The 24,451-nt window shown below is 34.7% G+C and overlaps 1 protein-coding gene across 1 annotated transcript in view; it reads right to left on the bottom strand.

Annotated features, from left to right (window-relative positions):
• Positions 1-24,451, bottom strand: part of Ak9 (adenylate kinase 9) — a 117,043-nt gene that overhangs the window by 58,431 nt on the left and 34,161 nt on the right. Inside the window, exons 12-18 of the mRNA XM_076859460.2 lie at positions 21,977-22,121; positions 14,896-14,967; positions 14,700-14,807; positions 12,432-12,515; positions 10,620-10,759; positions 4,283-4,439; positions 3,420-3,534 (exon numbers count right to left, since the gene is read on the bottom strand). Of these exons, the coding sequence (XP_076715575.2) occupies positions 3,420-3,534; positions 4,283-4,439; positions 10,620-10,759; positions 12,432-12,515; positions 14,700-14,807; positions 14,896-14,967; positions 21,977-22,121 (821 nt within the window). The remainder of the gene's footprint in view (positions 1-3,419; positions 3,535-4,282; positions 4,440-10,619; positions 10,760-12,431; positions 12,516-14,699; positions 14,808-14,895; positions 14,968-21,976; positions 22,122-24,451) is intronic.

The raw sequence follows: 24,451 nt of genomic DNA, 5'->3' as shown, positions 1-24,451 counted from the left end.
AAATTTTCTGCACTGAATAAATAGAAGTAAGTTGTAAGTTTATCTTTTTCATCAGGAAAAAAAGCTAATTGTTTTCTTTTTTTGGTATGGGGTTTGAACCCAGGTCATGCCAGACAGGTGCTCTACCACTGAGCTAGATCTTCTGCCCCAGTAATGGTGAAATTTAGAAATCTGGATTATGGAAACTTAAATATCTGGAGGAACTCTATTTCATTAAGGTCAAAGCACTAATTCTGCCTTAATAATGGTGAAAATAGATAAAAGAAAAGTTAGTAAAATGGTGAAGAAATGCAATATTTATTAAAAATGAAAAATTTGTATACTTTTGACCTAGAAGTTCTATGTCTAGGTATTTAAACATAGGCATGCTACTGCAGAAGGAAACATAAGCATGTTGATTGCATCTTTTAAAAATTGTATCCAAAAATGATACCAAGTATTCACCAACAGGGGACAAGTTAAGAAGAGTTCATTCCTATCAGTAGCAAGGGCTGGAGCCACAGCTTCCCTAAGGCCTGTCATTACTCTTTTATTTGGTTGTTCTTTGTGTCCATTTGTCCTTCCTTTGAAAATTAATTACATTTATTCTCTTCAGAAGATATTACTCCTCTTCTCCCAACAGGTCTGCTTTCTGTTGTGGACAATGTTCTTTCATTATATTCTAAATCCTGTGTTCCAGCCAGAAGTCTTGGTGTAATTTTGAATTATCTGTGACCCAGGTCTGTGAGACTATAAAGCCCTCTTTCTGAATTCCTTTCCTATTGACAGTCAATGAAGGGGCAGTCATTTGTTCTACTTAGTTCAGCAGGATTCTTTTTGAGATCTTCCTTATCTAAAGCCTGGTTAAACTACGTTGCTGCTAAGAATCTTAGGCCTTGCCAGAATGAGGAAGAATTTTGCTTGTTATTAAAAATTTCTATAAAAACCATTTGTAAATACAATCAAAAGATAAACGATGATGACAGAAATTATCTTGCAATTTGACTAGCAAATTTGGAAATAGATGCTGGAAAAATTGCAGAATTTAGCATGATTTTAAATATTTGACCCAAGATCTAATTCTTAATCCTATTAGATTTATCTTTTTTAAAAAAATGTTCTTTTTTAGATATATATGAGAGTAGAGATGGAGTTGGAGAAGATAATGCTAAGTGAAGTTAGAGAATCTCAAAAAGACAAATGCTGAATATTTTTTCTGATATAAGGTGACTGACTCGTAGTGGGGTAGGGAGGGGGAGCATGGGAGGAATAGATGAATTCTAGATAGGGCAGAGGAGAGGTGGCAGGGGGTTAGCAATGATGGTGGAATGTGAGAGACATCATTATCCAAAGTACATGTATGAAGACACAAATTGGTGTCTTCAACCAGAGATATGAAATATTGTGCTCTATATATGTAATAAGAATTATAATGCATTCTGCTGTCATGTATTTAAAAAATAAAATCAATTAAAAAAAAGTTATGTCAGATTCATTCTACTATCTTTCCTATTCCCATTCCTTCTCTCTTCCCTTTAGATTTATCTTTTTTCTAACCAATTTTAAAGCCATTAACTGAAGTCTCTAAGCATTTCCCCCCTTTTCAAAGGTGTTAGTTTTCATTGTACAGTATGTGGAAAAAAGTCTGCTTTCAAATACTCATGATTAGATTTTAAAAATCAACATATAATCATATATATTAAACGCTGGTCTTGTGAATGCCCAGCATGCATTCACATAAAATACATATATATAATCAATAATGTGATTATGTGCATATAACACATTTGTATGATCAACATATAATATATATATATACACACACACAACTAGGAAAGTCTGGGCAGGTATTTGACATTTAAGAAGTTTATAAATATGTGAAAATTTGGAATCAAAAGAATTAAAAATTGAAGATAGAAATAACTTAGAAAATTCCCTCTGGTAAGGAGAGAGTGAAAGCATAGTTGGAAGAAACAGGGGAAGGTATCTTTTTCTTTTTAAAAAATTACATATATTTATTTTATATCTATTTTAAATTATCAGACTTTCAGTCTAGAAATCACATGAGCTTTAGTTTACTCTTACATTAATATTTCTTCTGTTCCCAAATATTGAACTATTTCTCATATACTAAAAAAAAATTAAGTGGTTCCTTAAATATTAGCAGATTATTGCTCCATTTGCCATAAAAGTTTTGAAAGCTAAAAGTAAATCTAATAAATTTGTAATTTTTTTTGAACTAGTAATACTTTTTAGTCAATATACAGAACAATGATTTTATTATTCATCAATTCAACTAAATTATACTTCATGGAGCTTGGGGTCAAGTTCCTAAGGGAATAACTAACTTAGATGAAGAATATACATTAAAAAAAAACAACAAAAAAATACCTCTTCTGAGCTACACAAGTCAGTTTACTACCCCTATACAATTACCCACCTCCCATCTTTATAATTTAAATTTAGAGTTTGATGATCTAATTGCTAATATCTGAAAAGGAAAAAGAAAATATTTGAGAATGTTCCTACAGGTGCCATCATTAATAAATAGAAATGTACGCTTAAATGTCTATGTCTTATTGCTTCAGGTACAAACTGAAATTTAGTATTTGAAGAGCATGTTTATCAAAGAAGAACAATTAACAAATTAAGTCACTGTTTCTTTTTAAATTTTATTCCTCAACCCGAGGAACTTCATATGTTGAAGTTTAATCTTGATCCTAGCTATGAACAGATAAATATGTATTCATACTTTTGAAAACTTCCATTATACCCAGGTACAAGAATAAGCCCTCAGGGCTGGGGTTGTGACTCAGTGGAAGAGTGCTTGCCTGGCAAGTGTGAGGCACTGGGTTGGGTTCTCAGCAACATATAAAAATAAATAAATAAAAATAAAAGTTCATCCACAGCTAAAAAAAAAAAAAAAAAAAAGACTTTTAAAAAAGAATAAGCCCTTGATGTGAAAACTGTCAAATGGTCAAATGTAAATAACTAGTTCTTGTTTTTCCTTATGTAGTTTTCAGGCTTTGGAATTTAGACACATCACACAAAGAATATATTTGTTTACTTCCTATCAAATTATTGCTTCAGTTTGTAGATACTTGTTAGCAAAACTAATGCAGAGACAAATATAATAATATCTCTCTGTAGGGTGTGTGTGTGTGTGTGTACACATATCTGTGCTCATTGTTTTAAAGCATCTTTTGAGAGTGGATAATTGATTAAGTTTGCTATGGGCTTCGAAAACGTTCACAACTGTGTTCTTTAGAAATTCTGAAAGTATTTGCAAAATCACTGTTTTTCTCAGAATTAATTAGAATCGGATCTAATTATGAGACTATCTTTTTGATATTAGAAATATTTCACAAGTGTAGATTGTAAGAAAATGCAGCTACAATGCATACATTGACCTGTTTCATCATTCTAGACAGATACTTTACCTTTCTGCTGCTTCTTCCTGCTTTTTCTTTTGTAGTTCATCTAACAATCTTTCTAAAATCTTAGCATTGATTTCAGATTTATGCCTTCGATATATTCTGTTAAGTAAACATTTTCCTGAAATATAAAGAGAATAATATTAATTTTGAAGTTGCATAGAGTAAAATACATTTTGGAAATTAACAACAAAAGGTTATTTCTGCCTATATCCAAATATATTTTCCTTTAAAGATTTATCTAAAGAGAACTTAGATTCTTTAAAAAAAATTTGTTTGAACTTAGATTATAAAAGACTGTCTTAGTATGTTTTAAAAAGGTATATATTAATATGGTATAAATCATTAAAACATGAAAAATTTTATATTACATTTTCCCCCTGGAAATTCTCCTTTCAAATATACCTATTTTCTTCAGAGGCAAAGTGACAGAATAATGAAAAATTAACATATTTATGTAGCTAATTGCCCTCGGTCTTACATATCATTCACTTAGAAGTTGTAGCTGCTGATTTAAAGGGGGTGTTAAATTGCTAGCTCTAAAGAACAGTTAACAATTACGAGGGCCTGCTGGAATGTTCAGCAAGCCAGCACATCATCCCAGGGCATCTTCTTGGTGGATGGAAACCTTATTTTGTGCACCAGTAGTTCCTGCAGGGATTGCTGGGGCAGTATTTATACTTAAGAAGAATGGAAAGTTCTCCATTCTGTATTTTATTTTATTTTATTTATGTAGGCAGTATGGAGTCACTGCTAGTTTTATTGATACAGCCTATAGAAGAAAAAGACTTTCCATTCTGTATTTTAAACAAAACTATTATCAGCAATAAATTTCCACTTTCAAATTTACATGATAAATATTTACCAACCATTGTTTTCTGTATCTGATAAAAGGATTACCAAATCAGGTAAAATTCCTTTATCAATTAAGGCAATCCACAGTTCCTTTATAAGAGGGCAGTTGCCCAAGATCCATCCTCCATTTTGGGGGGCTCCAGAAAACCTATCTTTATTTTCTTCCATCACCTGTGAAAAATTGCACACTGATATTACCATCATAGTTTGACAAGTAGAGGATTCTACCTTGATAGATCATTTTGTGGATCTCAAACAAGTATGTTTTGAGTTCTGACTTTGAGAAGAAAAAAGAAAAGAATATATTAATTTTAAAAGAGAAACAATTTTAAAGCAATAAAATTGTAAGTTTTAAGAGTTAAGAATGGGAAGCAAAAGCTTTTAATAAATAAACAATAATACATTTTTGATATATATTGTTCAATATCATAGAATACAAATCCTTATCAGAAGGCCTGGGTGGGCCTGAGTCTGCATTTCTAACATGCTCCTGGAGACGATGGTACATGCACCACTCTTTGAGTAGCAAAGTCCTAGACCAGCACCCTCTGCTTTACACCCTTCACTGTGAGAGGGGACATTTACGGAGATGGTTTCTGAAAGCAGTAGGAAGGAAATGGGTCAGAACAAATATTGTAGGTGCTTATTAGGGAGTTCTGCTAACTTCTCACCTCCCTGTTCCCTGTATCAACACAAATATGAAAATTAGTAACGTGTAACTGTGAATGCACAACTCTGAGAACTCTAAACCAGCTTGTGTGCCATCAGGTATCATGGAATATTAGAAATCAAAAGGGAATAAATGTCAAGGGGCCATGAGCATCCAAAATTATTATTATTTTTTTTTTGAAATTTTATCTGAGTAAGCAGTGTTTTGAAAGAAAAAGAATTTCAAACACTTAGAAATGGTTAACATGAAAGGATTAGGAATCAAAAGGAAAAGCAACAAAGAAGAAACAAAAATGACTAATAAGATTTTACTGTCCAAGTTTAGAAGATACAAAATTAAAACACATTGAGATAGAACATAATTTTTCTGTTCTTTCAACTTTTTTTTGAAAAAAAAAAATGGCTTCTTAGTATTTTAGTACATGAATAAATCTTACTTTGTTTAAACATTTCCTTACTATTAAATATTCATCACTTGTACTTTTATTGTAATACTATGATGAATATATTTATATATTAAATCTTTCATATTTTTATAACATTGTGATGAACATATTTATATAAAACCTTTAAATATTATGTATTGCTTCAGGTTAGCTTCCTAGGAAACATGATTTTAAGATCAAAAAGATTGCATATTGTAAAGACTTTTCATATGTACTGCCAAAAACATCTATATCAATTTTTACTCTAGCAGAGTTTGAAAATAACTATAACATAACCACTTCACAAGTATTGTTTTTAAAAAACACTGTCAATTTAATAGGTGAGAAACGATATCTTATGGTTTTAATTTTCATATTTTTATTGAAACAACCATTATAAATGTTTAACTAACCATTTGCATTTCTTCTTTTAAAATGCTTATAGTCCTGGCTTGCTTTTATATTGCAGTAATAGATTTTCCCATTGATTTATAGGAAATTAATTTTATATTTATTTTATCTTCCCCAGTTTCACTTTTGCCTTAAAATTTTGATTTTCATGATTTCGTTTTCTTTTTAGAACCCAGGGGTACTTAACCACTGAGCCATATCCCAGCTCTTTTTAATATTTTATTTAGAGGCAGGGTCTCTCTGAGTTGCTTAGGGCCTTGCTAAGTTGTTGAGGCTGGCTTTGATCCTCCTGCCTCAGCCTCCCAGAGCTGCTTGGACTACAGGGTGAGTGTTTGCGCCACCGTGCCTGGCCATGATTTCCTTATAGAAAGATTATATATACCTTGATAGATCATTTTGTGGATCTCAAAATAATCTCCCCTTTTTGCATTGCTGAGGATCAAATCCAGGGTCTCTTGCATGCTAGATAAGTGCTCTGTCACTGGGCTATGTCCCTAGCCTGAGACACTCATTATTAAGTAGCCTCTCTATTGAGATTTTCTCTAAAGACTTCTTCTATTGCAGTTGCCTAGAGTTCTTGGTAGATATTGGATCTGGAATGTACTCCAAAGGACCATATGCTAAAGGCTTGGTCCTCCGCTTGGTGCTATTAAGAGGTGGTGGAAACTATAAGAGGTGGGGCCTAGTGGGAAGTCACTGGGGGCATGTCCTCCAAGGGGACTGTGGGATCCAGGTTCTGTCTTCTTTCTCCATTTTGCTTCCTGGTCATAAGGTGAGCATATTTGCTCTGCTACACACTCACCATTCTCTTCATGATTTCCTTCCTAACCACAGTACCCCAAGCAACCTGGGCCAACTGATCTTGGACTGAAGCCTCCCAAACTGTGAGTCCAAAGCAAAACATTTCTCTTTATAAGTTATTCAAGGTATTTGTTACAGTGATAAAAATCTAACACAATATTTGACCATTCTAAGATCATTTCAATGGTACTATACTTTCTTCTGGTTTAAAAAATGTCATTTTAATATTTAGCTTTGGGGTTATTATTTTCATTTTCATATAAGATGAGAATCTAAGTGCCCCCCAACCAAAGCTAACTTTATGAACACTGAATTGACTGAATTGATCAATTCCTTCAGCACAGGCTAATGTTTTATCTATACTGAGGTCTGTTCCTGAAGCTTCTCTGTGGTTCTGTTGATTCTTGTATGATGAGCAAATAGTATTAGGACATATTTTAGTAGCTAGTAGAGCAAGGGTCTCTTATACTTCTTTGCCAAACTGCTCTTATCTAATCTCAGCTATTGGTTCTTCCACATGAACACTAGAGTTTGTTTAAAAAACTGTTTTTTGATTTTTTTATTACAAATGCATCAAATGGTATGTATTAGAATTTTGAAGGCATTAAAATATTTTTAGTTCCTTACAAAAATGCATCAAATGTATAAATTGAGATTTTTTTAAATAAGATTTTGTCTTTACATACAAGAAGTTGTTATGTTTCTAGGTGTTGACATCTGCTTATGTTCCCATTTAAAGTACAATACTTTCATTCATGTGGCTCTCTCATCTTTATTTCAAGTTTATTATTAGCTATTTTACATTTATTTTCCTGTCTTGTGTGGAGTTTTAAAAATTCATTTGGCTACCTTATTTCTGAACATGCTTATTAGCTCTAATTGCTTTTAGATTTTCTTGGATATTTTTTGAATAAAAATAATCAACTGCAAAAATGATTATATTTCTCCTCTGTTCCAATAGTTATTTCTCTTATTTATTACAAATTATTATAAGATTGTTATAAATTTCCATAGGTCACTAAATTTAATGTGATCCTAAACTAGACCTTCTTTATCAGGTTAAAAAGACATTCTGCTGTTCTTCATGTGATAAAATGATTTATTGTGATAATCATTTGTGTTATTCTTGCTATATTTTTTCCATTGTCACTCTGAGAAGGAAGCCAACCTCTCTGAACTCCTTTTTGGGAGAAGTTTGTGTGGCAGGGCTGACTGCGGGAGTTGTCTTTCTGACCTTACTTTGTTCCAAATGATTCTGCTGCAGGTGGAAAATTATCACTTAGCAAAAACAAGTGGAGCAAAGGAAGGGAAAGGAAAGACTATTGGCTTGTTCACTGATTTCAAGGAAAGAGGTGGTTGACAGGGGAGGTCCTGCTATCACTGAAGTAGCTCAAGCTATTCAAGTCCAGGAAAGTTCAAAAATGAGCCCAGGAAAGGTTTGGGGATGGGGGATTTGGGTGCCTGAGGTGGGGTGGGGAAGCAAATTTTGGATGTATCAGTAGTAAGAGCTTTAGTTCAGGAATGTATGCAAGGGAAATCCCCAGTTGGATAATTGTGAGAGAAGGTGGAAACCTTCCTTAGGATTTCATATCCTAAAGAATTTTAGCATGTGTGGCTAAGAAGAGAGATGTGAGACTCCAAATCTAGAAACTCTGCTCCTGGGGGAAGGGAACTAGCAGGGACCATCCCCAGGTGAATTGTGTCCACCCAGCTATTATTATCTGAGAGTTGTGGAATTGGGGTCTTAAGATCTGATCAGTTAAAAATAAAGGGTACTTTCTTTAGACACCTTCAGGGGAGGGATGAGTAAGAGGAAAATAATGTTTCCAAAATTAGAATAATATTGTAATATATTATTCATCTTTTTATCCTCTTGTGATTTTAATAATAAAAAGTTTATTTTTCTGCATTCATAAGTTATTTCTAGATTCCCTTTTCTTTGCTATTTTATGTTTATATTCTCTCATTTGTGAATAGATGGATGGCAGATGGACATGGAACAGACAGAGACTGAAGGAATCAGAAAAAGTAGGACATGACCCAGAGGAAGAGGGGGCATAGAAGGATATATTAACTGCCCCAAGTTTAAATATAAGGCAGAAATGGGTCAGAATAGAGATATAGATATGTTAGCAAGAGAGAACCATGTGGAGAGGGAAGCAAAGCAAAACATAATGTCTGACACAGAGAGGGATGGGATGATAAGTGAAGCAGGTTGTTGAAGGATCCACACCGCCAGATTTCAAGACTATTGTAGTTAAGATATAAGGCACTGGCAGAGATAGGCAAATAGACCAATGGAATGGAAAACAGAGTCCAGAACAGACCACAGTTGGAAAGTTACTTGGTTTATAATAGTGGGGAAAGCATGATCTTTTCAATAAACAGTACTAGAGCAACTGAATATCTCTATTGGGAAATGTGAAACTTGACCCTCATATTTTGATTTTCATTTGTGTTTTTCTGATACAAATGAAAACCTTTCTATGTATTTGTTGGTCATTTGAATTTTATGATACATAAAAACTAGTTAAAAATGGACATTAGTCTAAATATGAAAGACAAAGCAAAGTTTTCAGAAGAAATTTAGGAAGCTATCTTCCTGACCTTGGGTGGGCAAAGATTTCTGCATCAGGCCATACAGGTGCTAACTGTGAAATAAAAAGTTAATAAATTGGACTGCATTGAAATGAACTCCTATTATTCAAGATAGAAGACATTTGTAAAGATAATTATAAAATGTCCAACAAAGTTCTCATATCCAGAATGCATAAAGAAATATAAGTTAAAAATAGACAAACAATTCAATAAAATAATAACAACACAATATGGACAAATGGCTTCCCAAAGGAGTAGGCCCTTTGTGAAACAGCATATCTCTTCTTTTTAAAAATTAATTAATTAATTTTTATCTCCAGCTTCTTGTAAAAAAAATAATTCCAGCACATTGTCCCTAGTCTTTTCAGAAAAGACAATCTGATGTAAACTTTTATATTAAAATCCCATATGATTTACACCGCCATTACCAGAACTGCAGTTCACTACCCAAACACACTACATATAATCCTGTATTAAAAATGTTTTAGTAGTGCTCCCTGTAGATCTGTACCCTCCAGGATAAACTTAGAAGAGAATGAAGCACATTTTCAGTCAAGGGCAAAGACTTCCAGAGTTCCAAACTTGTCCCTCACTTATATGTCTCCTCTTCTGGGGTGTTTTGTCTCACCACTCAGGCAAAGATGGTGGCTCCCACCCTCATGGAATCCCTACACCTTGTATATATCTATTTGCCACTTAGCACAGTTACTAGTTTACGTATCAGCTCAGTCTTCCCACCTGGCTGAAAGCTTTTTAAAGGCAACGGCTGTGTGGAATTCATTTTCAGATCCCTGGTATCTAACATAATACTAGGTGCAGAGTTCATAATGTTTCTGAAGGAAAAAAACTGATGAAAGAACAATTTGAAGAGGCAGAAGATGTTAAAAGATCTGTATGGGAAGCTCAGAGGGAGTTGAGGAGCCAAGGAACCTAAGAGTCAGGAAGGCTGGTATAGCTGGGAGCTGGAGGAAACCCCCAATGCAAAGTGGTTCTATACGCTCATGTAGTAATTTTTCTTATTCCCACTGTAGAGAGCAGGCTGTGCCCTGCTTTAAGTTACTCCATGAAGAATAGAACAGTAGTTTTCACCCTGAGTTCCTCTATTATAAAGTTACTCCATTATAAAGCAGTAGTTTGCCATATTTCATAGATGAAATATCTAATCTTGGCACTGGTTTCATATGCACCATCTTTTAGCCAACTGAACTGAATCAAGGACAATCGAAGTTAATGAATTAATTTTGAAGCTATAAAATTAGGTCACAATTTTTTTTAATAATTGAAAATTTACCAAAGAGCATCAGTACTACTTTACACATAACAATGTTGACTACAAAATGTTCATGAGTCTACACGTTTAAATACTGTCAGGACTAAAACACACTAGAGGGACATTTTCCTAGTTATAGTTAAGTCAATGATAAAAATTAACAGATTGAATTATTACTTCTTTGAGGATTTCCTCCAAGATTTCAGCATGCTTTTCATAGGGATTTTCAAAGTTCATATCCGATGTTGCTTTTAGACTCTCTTCAAGCATGGAAATAACTGCTGGATGATCTGCAGTTACCTCTTCAATTGAATCTTCTATTGTGAATGAAGTAAAATAAGTTAATAAATTAAAGCCATTAGTACTTTTAGTGAACAATGAAACATGGTTGTTAATATTTAATCCAAGAATTTACTATTTTTATATAATTGCACATGCTGGAAGAAGGGAGAAGTATAAGGAGAAGAGATATTAAGTGATGAATCACAGAATCATGAACTCTTAGAACAGTGTCTTATAGTTTGTGCATCAGAATAAGAGCTCACGAGGCAAGAATAAAGTCATGTCAAGAAGAGGCAAAGCTAAGGAAGCTGGAGAGGAGACATAGGGACCAGAGGATTCTAGGAGTCAAGCTAAGCACAAGCATCAGAGTCAGAAAACAAGATGAATGCTTCCAGTTACAAGCATGAAATCAGAAGAGACGGTAAGGGGACAGGAAGCAAGCAAGTTGTAGGGAATTGGGAAAAGAGGGGCACAGGCTTGCTTTTCAAGTGTTATACTTGATTCTTGGTCTTGTTTGTTGTGGAAGTGCCTCTTTACACTTAGGCTGCACCCCTTTAAATGTTCATCCATTCCTGCAGTGAAACAGGACTATGACAGCTCCACCTGACTCCCCTACCTCTGCCTTTCCAGTCATGTTCTTGAGCTGCTGTCCCAGGGATCTAGCCACAGGGACTCTGTCCAGAGCCCAGTTGATATTAGCCCAGAAAACCCCCAAAAGTGCCTTCAAAGAGCAGCTGCCTGTTGCTCTCCTTGCATTGAAGTGTCCTCAGGGAGGGCAAGAGAGTTTCTGAGGAACCAGAGTAGAAGAGTCAAGAACCCATCATCTTCCTACAGTCATGGGAGAGGGGAGCATAGTGAGTCAAAAATAGCGAGGCAAAGATGCTAAATGTAAAGTGTTAGAGTCTGTAAACAAGTCTGGATGGCGCCTGGCAAAATGCCAGTGGTTTGTGAAGTAACAAAAGCGAACCATTAAGTGTGGAGATTCCTTATTGGTTGACTGCTGTATCTATTTTATGCTAATTAAGATAAGCTGTGTGGAATGTATAAATACTGCTCCTGTCCTACAATAAACGGCTCCTACTACTGCTGTATCAAGGTACACAAGTTGTTCGTCACCCCCCCGCCCCCCCGCCGTTATTTTGCTGCAGCCGGACTGTGGCAGTAAAGCTGTTAGTTGTTCACTCAATATCCATTCTTCTATTCTTTAGTAATGTAACCCTGATTCTGTGAAGGCCAACAATGTGCCTAGATGAGAAACTACATCTCCCAACTTTCCTTATAGCTTGGATGGTCAAAAAGTTGAAAGCACTATACACACACACACACACACACACACACACACACATGCATACATATATCTATATATTGCAGATTTCCTATCAACTTTTTAAGAGGGTTAATTCAGATGGTTTGTAAAGTGCCAGATTTTGTCCTTTGCTTTTAACCTGCTTCAACAGCCATCCTGTGAACTAGTATGACAGCTACATGTCAGAAGAGTATCTTCCCAATATTCTTTTCACCAAGAGCACCTATCATATGCTATTTTCCCATGTTTCTGTATGTGCAACTGTTCATAATACATGGAGTAAGTTGGGTAATATTGTTTTTTTTTTCAAAAATCATACATTTCTCCCGAATTCTGAAGGAGGTATTTGTATTTTTAAGGACCACAATCTAAGAGAACCAAATTACCCACATATTACTTACCTGAGTCTAAATTCAAATTTTGATTTTGAATAGGATCTTGAGAATGACTTTGCTCTGAAGATGTTCCATTGATTTCTTTCTCATCTGTGAATAAAACATTGTTAACAACAAAAGGACAGTATTAAATGAAAAAACATAGGTGGATTCCCAAGGAGGGCTTGTGATATGGGTCCAGGAACCCAAGATTTGCAGTCCTGAACTTTAATTTTTAATTCAAATGGGTAAACATATATGTCAGGAGGGCAAATAAAGATAATAACCTAACCTGAAGCAAAACTAGTAGTCATTTTAGTTTCATATAATGCCACTGTATCAAAATTGGAAAAAAAAAGTGCCCTTTCTGAGATGACTAACGATCTCTTAACTCCAAGATGCTGTGCTTAATTCAGAGACATGAGGCAAAAAAACAAAAAAAGGGGGGAGCCTTTGTATTAATGTACACTGGCAGGACTCGTGTCCATGCCTCACTGGTCAGGCCCTGATCCCTGCTTCTAGCCTAGAATACCTCCCTAAGAAAGGGAACAGGCTGTCCAGGGGAAGGCTCTCTTTGTTGACTGGTGCTGGGGGCTTCATAGCAGCAGAGATGGGGCTCCCAGCTGCCACTTGAGAGCCAACATTTGAATGTATGGGGCTGCCTTCTGTGAAGGCTGTGTGTATGTGTCAGAGAGTTGGGGTGCCATACACAAGCTTCTGACACTGCCCAGTTTAATTCCTAATAGGATTGAAATAAACAGCAGGAAAATACATCTGTCTAAATAGTAGGAGAAACTAAACCAACAAGCAAAAACAGCTCTACATTCTAAAACAAAACAAATTATAGATGCACTTAAAGACCAACTACAAAAAAGTTGGACCAGTACAAAACCACAAAAAAAACCACCAGAATATAAGAACACACACACACAAACACCCACCCACACACACCCATTATCTCTGGTTGAGAGGAAGACAGTTTATGTCTAAAAGTAAAGAAAGAAATCAACAATGGAAAAACAATGAATTGATTGCAAACACTATGAAAAATACCTCTATGTACTTCAAAAACAGCAATGTGATTTAGAAGATGAACTTCAAAAATTGGAAAAAATATAAAAAATAAGGGACTAATATAAAAAGTTTATACAGAGACCATATGATTGATTCAATAATTTAGAAAAAAAGATCAAAAAACAAAAATGGTCACCTCAGAAAAGAAACAAATGGCAAACAAATATCAAAATAATAAACTTCAGAAGTAAAAATTAAAATAACATTTCAGAGAAAATCTTTAGTAGGAATCAGTAAGAGGAGCCAATGATACGTATTTTGTATATTACTAAGAACATAACTTGTAACAACTTTTATTTAAAAAAGACTTTGACTCTGTGTATAGCTCTAAATTCATTTAGTGATTCCACTTATATTAACATGCAGATAAATCTTTATATTAAAAAACTTGTTGAAACATAATTTATAGTAGTACAAAAAAAGAAAAGTAACTTAAATTTCCAACATAAAGAACTGATTAAAACTACTACCTATTCATATTGTGCAGTAATTTTAAGTGAAGGTTAAAATATTTTCCAATGAAATAATATAATTAAATTATACACCTTAAGTCAAAAAAGGCAAAGCAGTTTGTAATATATAGTTACATATAGTTATAATTATAATATTACAAATTATAAAATTATAGTTATATTATAATCATATAATGTTATGTAACATAATGCGATATGCTCTCTGTTAAAATATGAACAGAAAAATTGTATAAGGGCAAATAACACAATAGATAAAGCTAAAATTTTACAACCCAAATTATGTGTTTCTGATGCTCTGATTCCAATGCATTATAGGACGTATAGAGCTTTTAAGAAAAATTTATAATTATACAATAATGATTATATAATGGTTGGAAATATTAAACATTTTTCTTTGGTCTCTACTTATATTATCTTCCCATTTTCTATGTTTTCCTATTCATTCTAGTCAATCTATTTTTTATCCTATAGCTGTTCAGTTTAACTGTAAGAGAGATGCTAACTTTTTTTCCTTTTGAAGTTTTCAATTTTTGTGGTGATTTTAAGCTTCGATATTAAGTATGATCGAAGATAAATGGAAGGGCTGGGATTGAGCTCAGTGGTGGAGTGCTTGCCTAGCATATATGAGGCACTGGGTTTGATTCTCAGCACCACATACACATAAATAAAATAAAGGTCCACCAACAACTAAAAAACATAAGATACATGGAAGATCAACAAACATGGTATTAGCAGTTTACTTTATTACCATCTTTATCAATATAAGAAAATAAATTACCAAGGGTATTGTCTGACTTTCTTTTGGCTTCTTCAGTGTCCTCTAAAGAAGTGCTTGTTTGAGATTCTTGACGGTGTGCTGCAGCAAAAGAATAAGATATTTTATCAGCTAATCTGCTTACATTAGGAAAGATGTAGTCAGTAACAGTGGCAACAGATTTCTTTACCTTCTTCATTAATTGCATCTCCATCCTCTTTTTTTTCCAATTCTTTTTCGAATTCTCTTAATTTTTTCTCAGCTGAAAGAGTTAATTGGCCTGTGTTAGAAAAAGGTAGCTGTAGGTAGGAAGGCTAGTATACTGACTGACAGCCTCTGCTTTCAAGTGAGACAGACTTGGGTTTGAGTTCTGACCGTCACATAAGAGCTGTGGGCTTTGGTAAGTCACTCCATCGCTTTGTCTCAAATTCTAGTAGGTAAAATGAGGCTCAATCAACTCTAAGCATTGCTGTGAGCATGGCTGGCACACAGGAAGTCTGCTCCACCTTTGCTTCTATCCTCTGAATTATTATATATTTTTTATGTTCAAAAAACCTCAATATTCTCTCCATTGACAAATTTTCCTTAAAAAAATAGACTGGGGCAAAACTGAACAGCAAAAAATTTCCAATGTTTGAAATTTTAAGAATGAAATTTCCTCAAGATTCAGGAAGATGGCAGAAGCGAGGTAGGCAGTGAGTCCTGATATCACAACACGGAAAGGAGGAAGACTTGAGAGGCAGGTGACAAAACAGATGCTCTAAGACTCAATACTACATAGTCTGAGATCTGAAGAGACGAGAAGATAGGTTACCAGAGGAGAAAACAAAACTCAGAGTGCCTTAACTGCTCCTGTGGAGCGGGTGGAGAGGAGCTTCAGAGAGAGAAAGGTGTTGGTGGTGGAGGAAGAGGACAGTTTCTTAAGCTCACCCCCTTAAAAACTGTTGCAAAGACAGACAAAATTTAAAACTCAGAAGGCTCCTTAACCAGCACAAAATGCTTAAAACCAAACTGTGAAAAGAAAACTGAGCCAGGAGTCTACAGCTGCCTTGTGGAGCCCACAGCAGACCAGTCACCCTCATAAATTGCACTGGGATTCCACTGCCCAGATAGCTGCAAATGTAACCAGAGGGAAGGCCCCTGCAGTGGGCCCTCTTAAGAATCTGGCCAGAAAGAACTTCTGGAAGAATGATTACTAGTTGTAGATCTCTAAAGCCCCATCTCTTCCTCCTCCCCTGAACAAGGGGATTGGAGTGGGCTGGAAGGGACCTGGACTGGGGATGTGCAGCAAGCCCCACTCAGCTGCTGCAACCCAGACAAGGGCAAAAAGCTCTGAGCAGGTTGCCTCTACTCAGACAGAGGCTGTGATGAAGCAGCTTTGGCCCCAAACAAGGGAAAGTTGATTCACCAGCCCCACTTCCCACTACTGGCACTTGACGGGAGGCACTGTGGGAAGACTTGGGATAGTTCCTAGGATCACAGCCCCACACCAGAGGGAAAGCTGCCTGAATACCCAGTAACATGCAGACCCAGAGGAAATTACCAGAGGCTATGCAGCTCAAAGGGGAGGATATCAGCCTAAATAGGTACACAGCCTGAACCATGATTGCAACTGGCAAGTGACAGGGCATTGTTTGGTTACTTGTGGTCCCTTGTGTCAGATTTACTAAGCAGAGGGAATCAATGCCCATCCTTCACAACCAGGGGTGGCAGAAACTAGAATCCAGGTGAATGAACCACTAGAGACCCTCTACTACAACATCTCAGAGAGCAGAGGCATCAGGGGGAATATTCCTGCACCACAGAACACCTGTGGAAAACCCACAACCAGTGTTCCTGCACACACAGACAGCAAGCAGGACCTTCACTACTGCTAAAAGAATCTAGCAGAAGGGAAGAGGTATACTGATGACCAGCAAACCCAGGTACTTCAGAGACTATCCTAAACTTCTGCAACATTAGAATCAGTCAGCTCACAATACTGCACCCTCTGAGAATATAAACAACTCTCATGTTAACCTTGATCACATAAGTAATTCCTTCATTTAAATAATTACTAACCCAATAGCTGTCAGTTGTACCTCAAACCCATTTGAATGTATTTCATCAAATGGTTTAAAGCATTAATTGGAATCAATCTTCCCATCTTTGTTTTCCTAACTGCAGTCTGTCTATACCTGCTTCTCTAACCACCTACTCATCCTCTTTCAATATCTACTACTACTTCAAATAACACACATTAATCTATTTTTCCTTTCTACATTGGTGTAAATTACCCTTTTATAGCCCCCCTTCTCCTCTCTCTCTCTCTCTCCTTCTTTCACCCTCTCCCATTTGCCCAAACTTTGTTCCTACCTCCTTTTAGCACTCACTTAAGTTTATATTAATTTACTAAATTTAACTACCATTTTTTTTCACCTGTTCCAGAACTTTATTATAGGTTTATACCAAAATTTGAGGAACCACAGAGAACAATTGAATAAGCTTTTGTTCTTACAAGGTTGAATAGTATGAGGCTTGGCTCAGAAGTGATTACTGTAAATAGGGCTCAGTGGTATCTCTCATTTTTAGTTTGTTCTTTTTAGTTATACATGACAGTAGAGTATATTTTAACATACATATACAAACATGGAGTATATCTTACTTGAATTAGGATCTGTCTTGTAGGAGATTCACTGTGGTGTATTCATATATGTACAAAGGGGAGTTATGTCAGATTCATTCCACTGTCTTTCCTATTCCTGTCCTCCTCCATTCCCTTATTTCTCCTTTATCTAGTCCACTGTGCCTCTTTAGTGATATCTCTTAAAATGGAGCTGATATTGGGATCAGCAGAGGCATACATTGAATTAAAATATCATTATCTAGATATCAACCCAACCCAGACTCTTAAGAAAAAGAAGCTCACATAGTTGTCCTTTACTTAAAAGAAGTCAGAACTATACTGATAGATCAGTAGACAATATGAAAAAGCAAGGGGACAAACCAGCCCATAATGTTTGACAATAGACTTCAATGACACCACAGTTGAGGAAATGTCAGAGAAGGAATTTAGAAATTCGTAGTTAAACTGTTCTATGAGCTAAAACACTATGTAAGAAGTAAAATAAAGGAGAAAATAAGGAAATTAAAGATCACTTCAATAAAGAGAGAGTATGAAAAAGAATTAAGCAGAAATCCTCAAAATGAAGGAATCAATAAATCAAATTAAATATTCAATGGAAAGCATCGCCAATAGATTAGACCACTTTGAGGACAGACATTCAGGTCTCAAAGACAAAGTATATAATTCTGAAAATAAAGTCAACCCTAGAGTAAAGATATTAAGAGACCATGAACAGAATATTTAATGTTACTGGATAACATTAAAAGGCCAAATTTAAGATTTATTGGGATAGATGAAGACTCTGAAACACAAACTAAAGGAATGAACAATCTTTTCAATGAAGTGATATCAGAAAATTTTCCAAACCTTAAGATTGAAATGTAAATTCAAATACAAGAAGCATATAGGACTCCAAATATACAAAATCACAAGAGATCCACTCCAAGACACATTATTACAAAAATGCCTAACATACAGAATAAGGATAGAATTTTAAAAGCTTAAAGAGAAAAAGGACTAGTCACATTTAGAGGTAAACCAAGTGGGATCTCAACGGATTTCTCAACCTTTAAAGTGGGGAGGAATTAGAATAATATATACCAAACTCTGAAAGATAATGGATGCCAACTAAGAATATTATACCCAGCAAAATTAAGCTTTAATCAAGAACTTTGTAATGTTTTGAACAACCAACAATAAAAATTAATTTAAAAAAATTAAGCTTTAAAATTGAAGATGAAATAAAAACCTTCCATGATAAACAAAAGCTGTAAGAATTCATAACTAGAAAGCCTGCACTGAAAAACATACTCAATACAATATTTCATGAAGAAGAAATGAAAACCAGCATAAAGAGGCATTACACTGTAAGAATAGTCGATCAAAGGATTATCAAATCCAATCTAAACACTAGAAAAAAATAAAAATGGCAGGAAATAAAAATCATTTCTTAATAATAACATTGAATGTGTCTAAACTCATCAGTAGTGTCTGTGGTCTAAAATCATCAGTCAAAATACATAGGTTCAAAAGTTGGATTAAAAAATAAGACCCATGTGCTGTCTGCAAGAGACTCATCTCACAGGCAAAGACATCCACAGACAGAATGCAAAAGGATGGGGAAAGTATACCACTCAAATGGATCTTGTAAACAAGCAGAGGTTACCATTCTTGTATCAGATAAAGTAAAATTCAAGCCAAAATTAATCAGAAGAGATTAATACTGCTTAAGGGAATCATATATCAACAAGATATAACAATCGTAAATATTTATACCCCAAATAATGGAGCATCTATGTACATCAAACACACCTTTCTCAATATTAAGAATCAAATAGACCTTAATACAACAATACTGGGTGACTTTAACACACCTCTCTCATTACTATATAGATCTTCCAAACAAAAACTAAGCAAAGATTCTATAGAACTAAAAAGTATAATTAATAATTTGGACAGGCAGACATTTTTAGAATATTTCATCCATCAATAACTGAATTCACTTTCTTCTCAGCAGCACATGGAACATTTCTAGGATAGATCATATTTAGGGTCACAAAGCCAATCTTAGCAAATATAAAAAATACAGATAATATGTTGCATTCTATCAGATTATAATGGAATGAAATTAAAAATCAATGATAAGATAAAAAATAGAAATCACTCTAACACCTGGAGATTAAATAATACTCTCTTAAACAATGAATAGATATCAGAAGAAATCAGTGGAGAATAAAAAATTCCTTAAAGGTAAATGAGAACAGTGATACAACATATCAAAATCTTTGGGACAGTATGAAGGCAATTCTAAGAAGAAAGTTCATAGCACTGAGCTCACACACTTAAAAGAACAGAAAGATACTAAATAAATAACCTAATATTACATCTCAAGATCCTAGAAAAAGAAGAAAACAACAATACCAAAATCAGTAAGAAATCATTAAAATCAGAGATAAAAATCAATAAAATTGAGATTAAAAAATACAAAAGATCAATGAAACAAAGATTTGGTTTTTTGAAAGGATAAATAAAATTGATAAACCTTTTGCTAAACTAACAAAGAGAGAAAAGCCTCAGATTATCAAATTCAAAGATAGAAAAGGAAAGATCACCACAGACACTACTGAAATACAAAGGATCATCAGAAACTATTTTGAAAATTTATACTCCGATAAAATAGAAAATCCTGAAGACATGGAAAAATTCCTACAGACATACGACATAGCCAAATTGAACCAGGAAGGAAAGAAAACTTAAAACAGATTAATTTCTATAATGAAATCGAAGCAGTCAAGAAAAACTTTCCAACAACAACAACAACAACAAAAAGCCCAGAATTGGATGGATTCTCAGCTGAATTCTACCAGACCTTTAAAGAAGAACTAATACCAATCTTCCTCAAATTATTCCATGAAATAGAACAGGAGGAACTCAGAAAAACTCATTCTATAAAGCTAGTATCACTCCAATACCAAAACCAGATAAAGACACATCAAGGAAAAAAAAAACTCTAGACCAATATCCTTGATGAAAATAGATACAAAAAAAATTCTTAATAAATTATTGGCAAACTACACACAAAAACACATCAAAAAATAGTGTTCCATGATTGAGTAGGATTCATCTCCGGGATGCAAGGTTGGTTCAACATATGGAATCAATGAATGTAATCCACCACATAAATAAACTTATAGACAAGAATCACATGATTATTTCGATAGTTGCAGAAAGAGTATTTGACAAAGTGCAGCATTCATTTCATGTTTAAAATACTATAAAAACTAGAGGAACTAACCTCAACATTGTAAAGGCTATAGGAGACAAACCCAAGGCCAACATTATTCTGAATGGAGAAAAACTGAAAGCATTTTTTCTAAAAACAGGAATGAGACAAGGATGCCCACTTTCACCATTCCGATTCAACATGGCCATTGAAACTCTGACCAGAACAATTAGTAAGAGAAGGAATTAAATGGATAGACTAGGAAAAAAGGAGTTGAAATTATCTCTGTTTGTCAATGACATGATCTTATATTTAGAAGACCCCAAAACGCCACCTGAAGACTTCTAGAGCTCATAAATGAATTCAACAAAATCACTGGATACAAGATCAATACCCATAAATCAATTTGGTTCCTATACTCCAAGGATAAGTCTGCTAAAAAAGAATTTAGGAAAACTATCCTATTCAAAATAGTCTCAAACAAAAGAATACTTGGAAATCAACCTAACAAAATAGGTGAAGGACCTCTACAATGAAAACTACAGAACACTAAAGAAAGAAATTGAAGAAGACCTTAAAAGATGGAAAGACCTCCCATGTTCTTGGGTAGGCAGAAACAGTCAAAAGGGCCATACTACCAAAGTGATTCACAGATTCAATGACCTTCTTCATAGAAACAGAAAAATCAGTCATGAAATTCATTTGGAAAAATAAGAGGCCTGGAATAGCCAAAGCAATTCGTGGTGAGAGAAGTGAAACAGGAGGCATCACAATACCTGACTTCAAATTATACTACAGAGCTATAGTAACAAAACCAGCATGGTACTGGAACCCAAACAGGTATGATTAGTCAGGAGAAAAAGCAGGAGGCTTTGGAAATGAGAGTTCAAGTCTTAGCTGGTACTGGGGTGGTTTCAAGGAGCCATTTATCTTCTATGAACCTCAATTTCTCATCTGTAAAATTAGAGAATTTATTAACTGATCTCAAAGATTTCTTCCAGTTTCACAGCATTATGACTTTTTGAATTTGAAATTAATATTTCCCAAACAGAAAGACTTAAGTATAATCAGGGCTGACATATAAACATAAAACAACAAATTACACTGGAGTCAGGTGTGTCTTGCTGTTGTTTTAATTGCCAATATAGATAAAGGTGTGAATACTACTCAAACTGTCTCTACCCAGTGAGTAGATACATAAAAATAAAGACATTCAAATTTGGAAACTCCTTCTGATTCCTTTCCTTGGAGGTCTATAATTGAATTTTCTTTATTTACTTATGAGTTGGTTTATGTTTACTCATTCCTACCACCATTTATTAAGAAACCATAATGTGCAAGGGGCTGATAGCAAGATGAGCAAAAAAACAGTCCTTGCGCTAAAGTAGCCAGACTTAATAGCTGACCAAAACTTAAAATGCACATTTAAAAAAGATGGTTCACCTTGTCTTTTAGCTTGTAGTTCTGCAAGAAGATTTTCTTTCACCACTTTGATAGCTGCTTCAGTGGCCTCGGCTATAGAATTTTCTATTAATGATTCACGGGCTGCATCAAAAATTGGCTGAACGACTGTGGTATAGTCAATGACCTGCAAAGAATATTCAAGAAAATCCACATAAACACAAGGTACTCAATCAAAGATAAGTAAATAAAGGAAAGAAAGGAAGATCAGTAGAGTAGAGGAAGGAGAAAGAGGGAGAGAAGAGGGAGGGAAAACTGGGGGAACAAGGTGTGGGAGCTCTGTGTTTGGGATTGGGGTTCTACAAACTTTGTAACTGTGACATGCTTGGGGACTAGGAAGTTTCTGTGCCAAGCCCAGCTGCTAGTATATACCTGGCTACTGGGAAATTCCTGGGCGAAAGCACAGGATGCCGGGCTGCCATAGCAATGTCCTTCACAAGTTTACCCTGCTTCCCACACCTGGGATGCCCAGCCGTACCCCTCTGAGGGAATAAGATAATTAGGCAAGCACTATCGTCTCCACGGTAATGCCCCTGGAGGATAGGGACCCCATGTTTATTCTAACCTGGATCTTATCTCAGTTAGCACTCAGGGTTAAAGAAATACTAATTAGAATACAGTCATGGTAACGGGAGGTGTGTGTTCTTGGAGTTAATAAACTCCCAGGCAGGGAGGAGCGAACACTTCACTTCTGCACCTCTTTTTCACCACTTCACTTCACTCTCTGCTCCATCCTATCTGCCCGCTTGTACCCTGTGTCTGTGTCTGTTCTTTTGTGTGTCTCCTCACAGGTTTTCTCCACAGGTGTTCCTTTATAACAAGTAATGAAATATAATTCCATGTATGTATGATTTTGTCAAAATGAACCCAATCAATATATAAAACTATAATGCTCCAATTAAAAAAACTCAAGGTACTGAGAATACAAAACGTTGTTCTTCTGTTTATCTATATCATCTATCTATCTATGCCTATCTTCTAAAAATATTAGTACCATTTCAGGTATCTCTGGAATTGTGTTCAGAATTCACTGACTTTGAGTACTTGCTTTAATAGGCATTCATCCATATCTTTCATGCATGGATTTCATGTATATATTCATATGTACATGTATACATATGTATGGATATACATGATACATATATATTTTTGGAAATATATATATTTGGTTACATATATTTTCCTTAATCAAAAAAAATTTTAAACGTATTAAATTAACTTTGAATATATAACTTAAATAAATAAAAGGTACCAATTTACATATACAGTTTGATGAGTTTTTACATAACAACCACCAAAATCAAGATATAGAACTTCAATATCACCCCAAAATGTTCCCTTTATGTCCCTGCGTAGTTAATACCTTCCCTCCTCTTCTCCCTTTCCCAGCTTTCATTCCAGGTTCTTGGCAACCACTTTCTGCTTCTGTCACTACAAATTAATTTTACTTTTTCTAAAATTTTAAGTAAATGGAATGATACAACATATAATCTTTTTCCATACTTTCTCCCCTTAAAAAATTGGTCAGAATGATTTTGATGAGTGTGATTGCAGGGGTCCCTTTTTATTGCTGAGCAGTGTTCCATTGTATGAATGTACACAGATTTTTTTTAATCCACTCATATATTGATGGACCTTGGGCTGTGTCCAGGATTTGACTATCATGAAGGAAGGTATGGTCATCATTTGTATAGAAATCTTTTGTAGACATGTGTTTCCAGGTCTCTTGGGTAAACACTTTAGAATGGAATTATATTTGACTTTATATTATAATTAACCATCAAATTAACCATCAGAGTGGGTAAATGATTTTACATCTCTACCAGCAATGTATGAAAGTTTCAGTGTCTCCATATCCTCACCAACACTTGGCTTTGTGAATTTTAAAATTTTAATAATTTTAGTCGATGTGAAGAAGTATCTCATTATAGTTTAAATTTATATTTCCTTTATCACTAATAATTTCAAACTTATTGAAATTATTAGCTGTACACTTTTATTTTTAAAAAAATATTTTTTAGTTATTGATATAATACCCTCATTTTATTTATTCATTTTTAGGTGGTGGTGCTGAGGATTGAATGCAGGGCCTCACATGTACTAGGCAAGTGCTCTACCACTGAGCTACAACCCCAGCCCCTCACTTTTCTTTCTGGGCACATGTTCAACTTTTGTTTATTTAAAAGATTGACTTATGATTCTTTATATGTTCTGAGTATATATCTTTTGTCAGGTAGATAATAAACTTAATACTGTATATTGGAATCTTTGAAAGAGATTTCTATATTTCTTTTAAGTTGAATTACTATTTCTAGATTCCTAGACTCCATTCTTCTCTTCCATGTACTTATATTGTCTTAATCCATGCCAACAAGTCCACATCAACATCATCATTTTTAAATGGGTACACAGACTTGCATTAGATGAATTAGATTTAAACTTGTTTAAACTAAAATG

The sequence above is a fragment of the Callospermophilus lateralis genome, chromosome 6 (assembly GCF_048772815.1).
Source record: "Callospermophilus lateralis isolate mCalLat2 chromosome 6, mCalLat2.hap1, whole genome shotgun sequence".
NCBI classification, from domain to species: domain Eukaryota; kingdom Metazoa; phylum Chordata; class Mammalia; order Rodentia; family Sciuridae; genus Callospermophilus; species Callospermophilus lateralis.
This window is presented reverse-complemented; position numbering and strand designations above follow the sequence as displayed.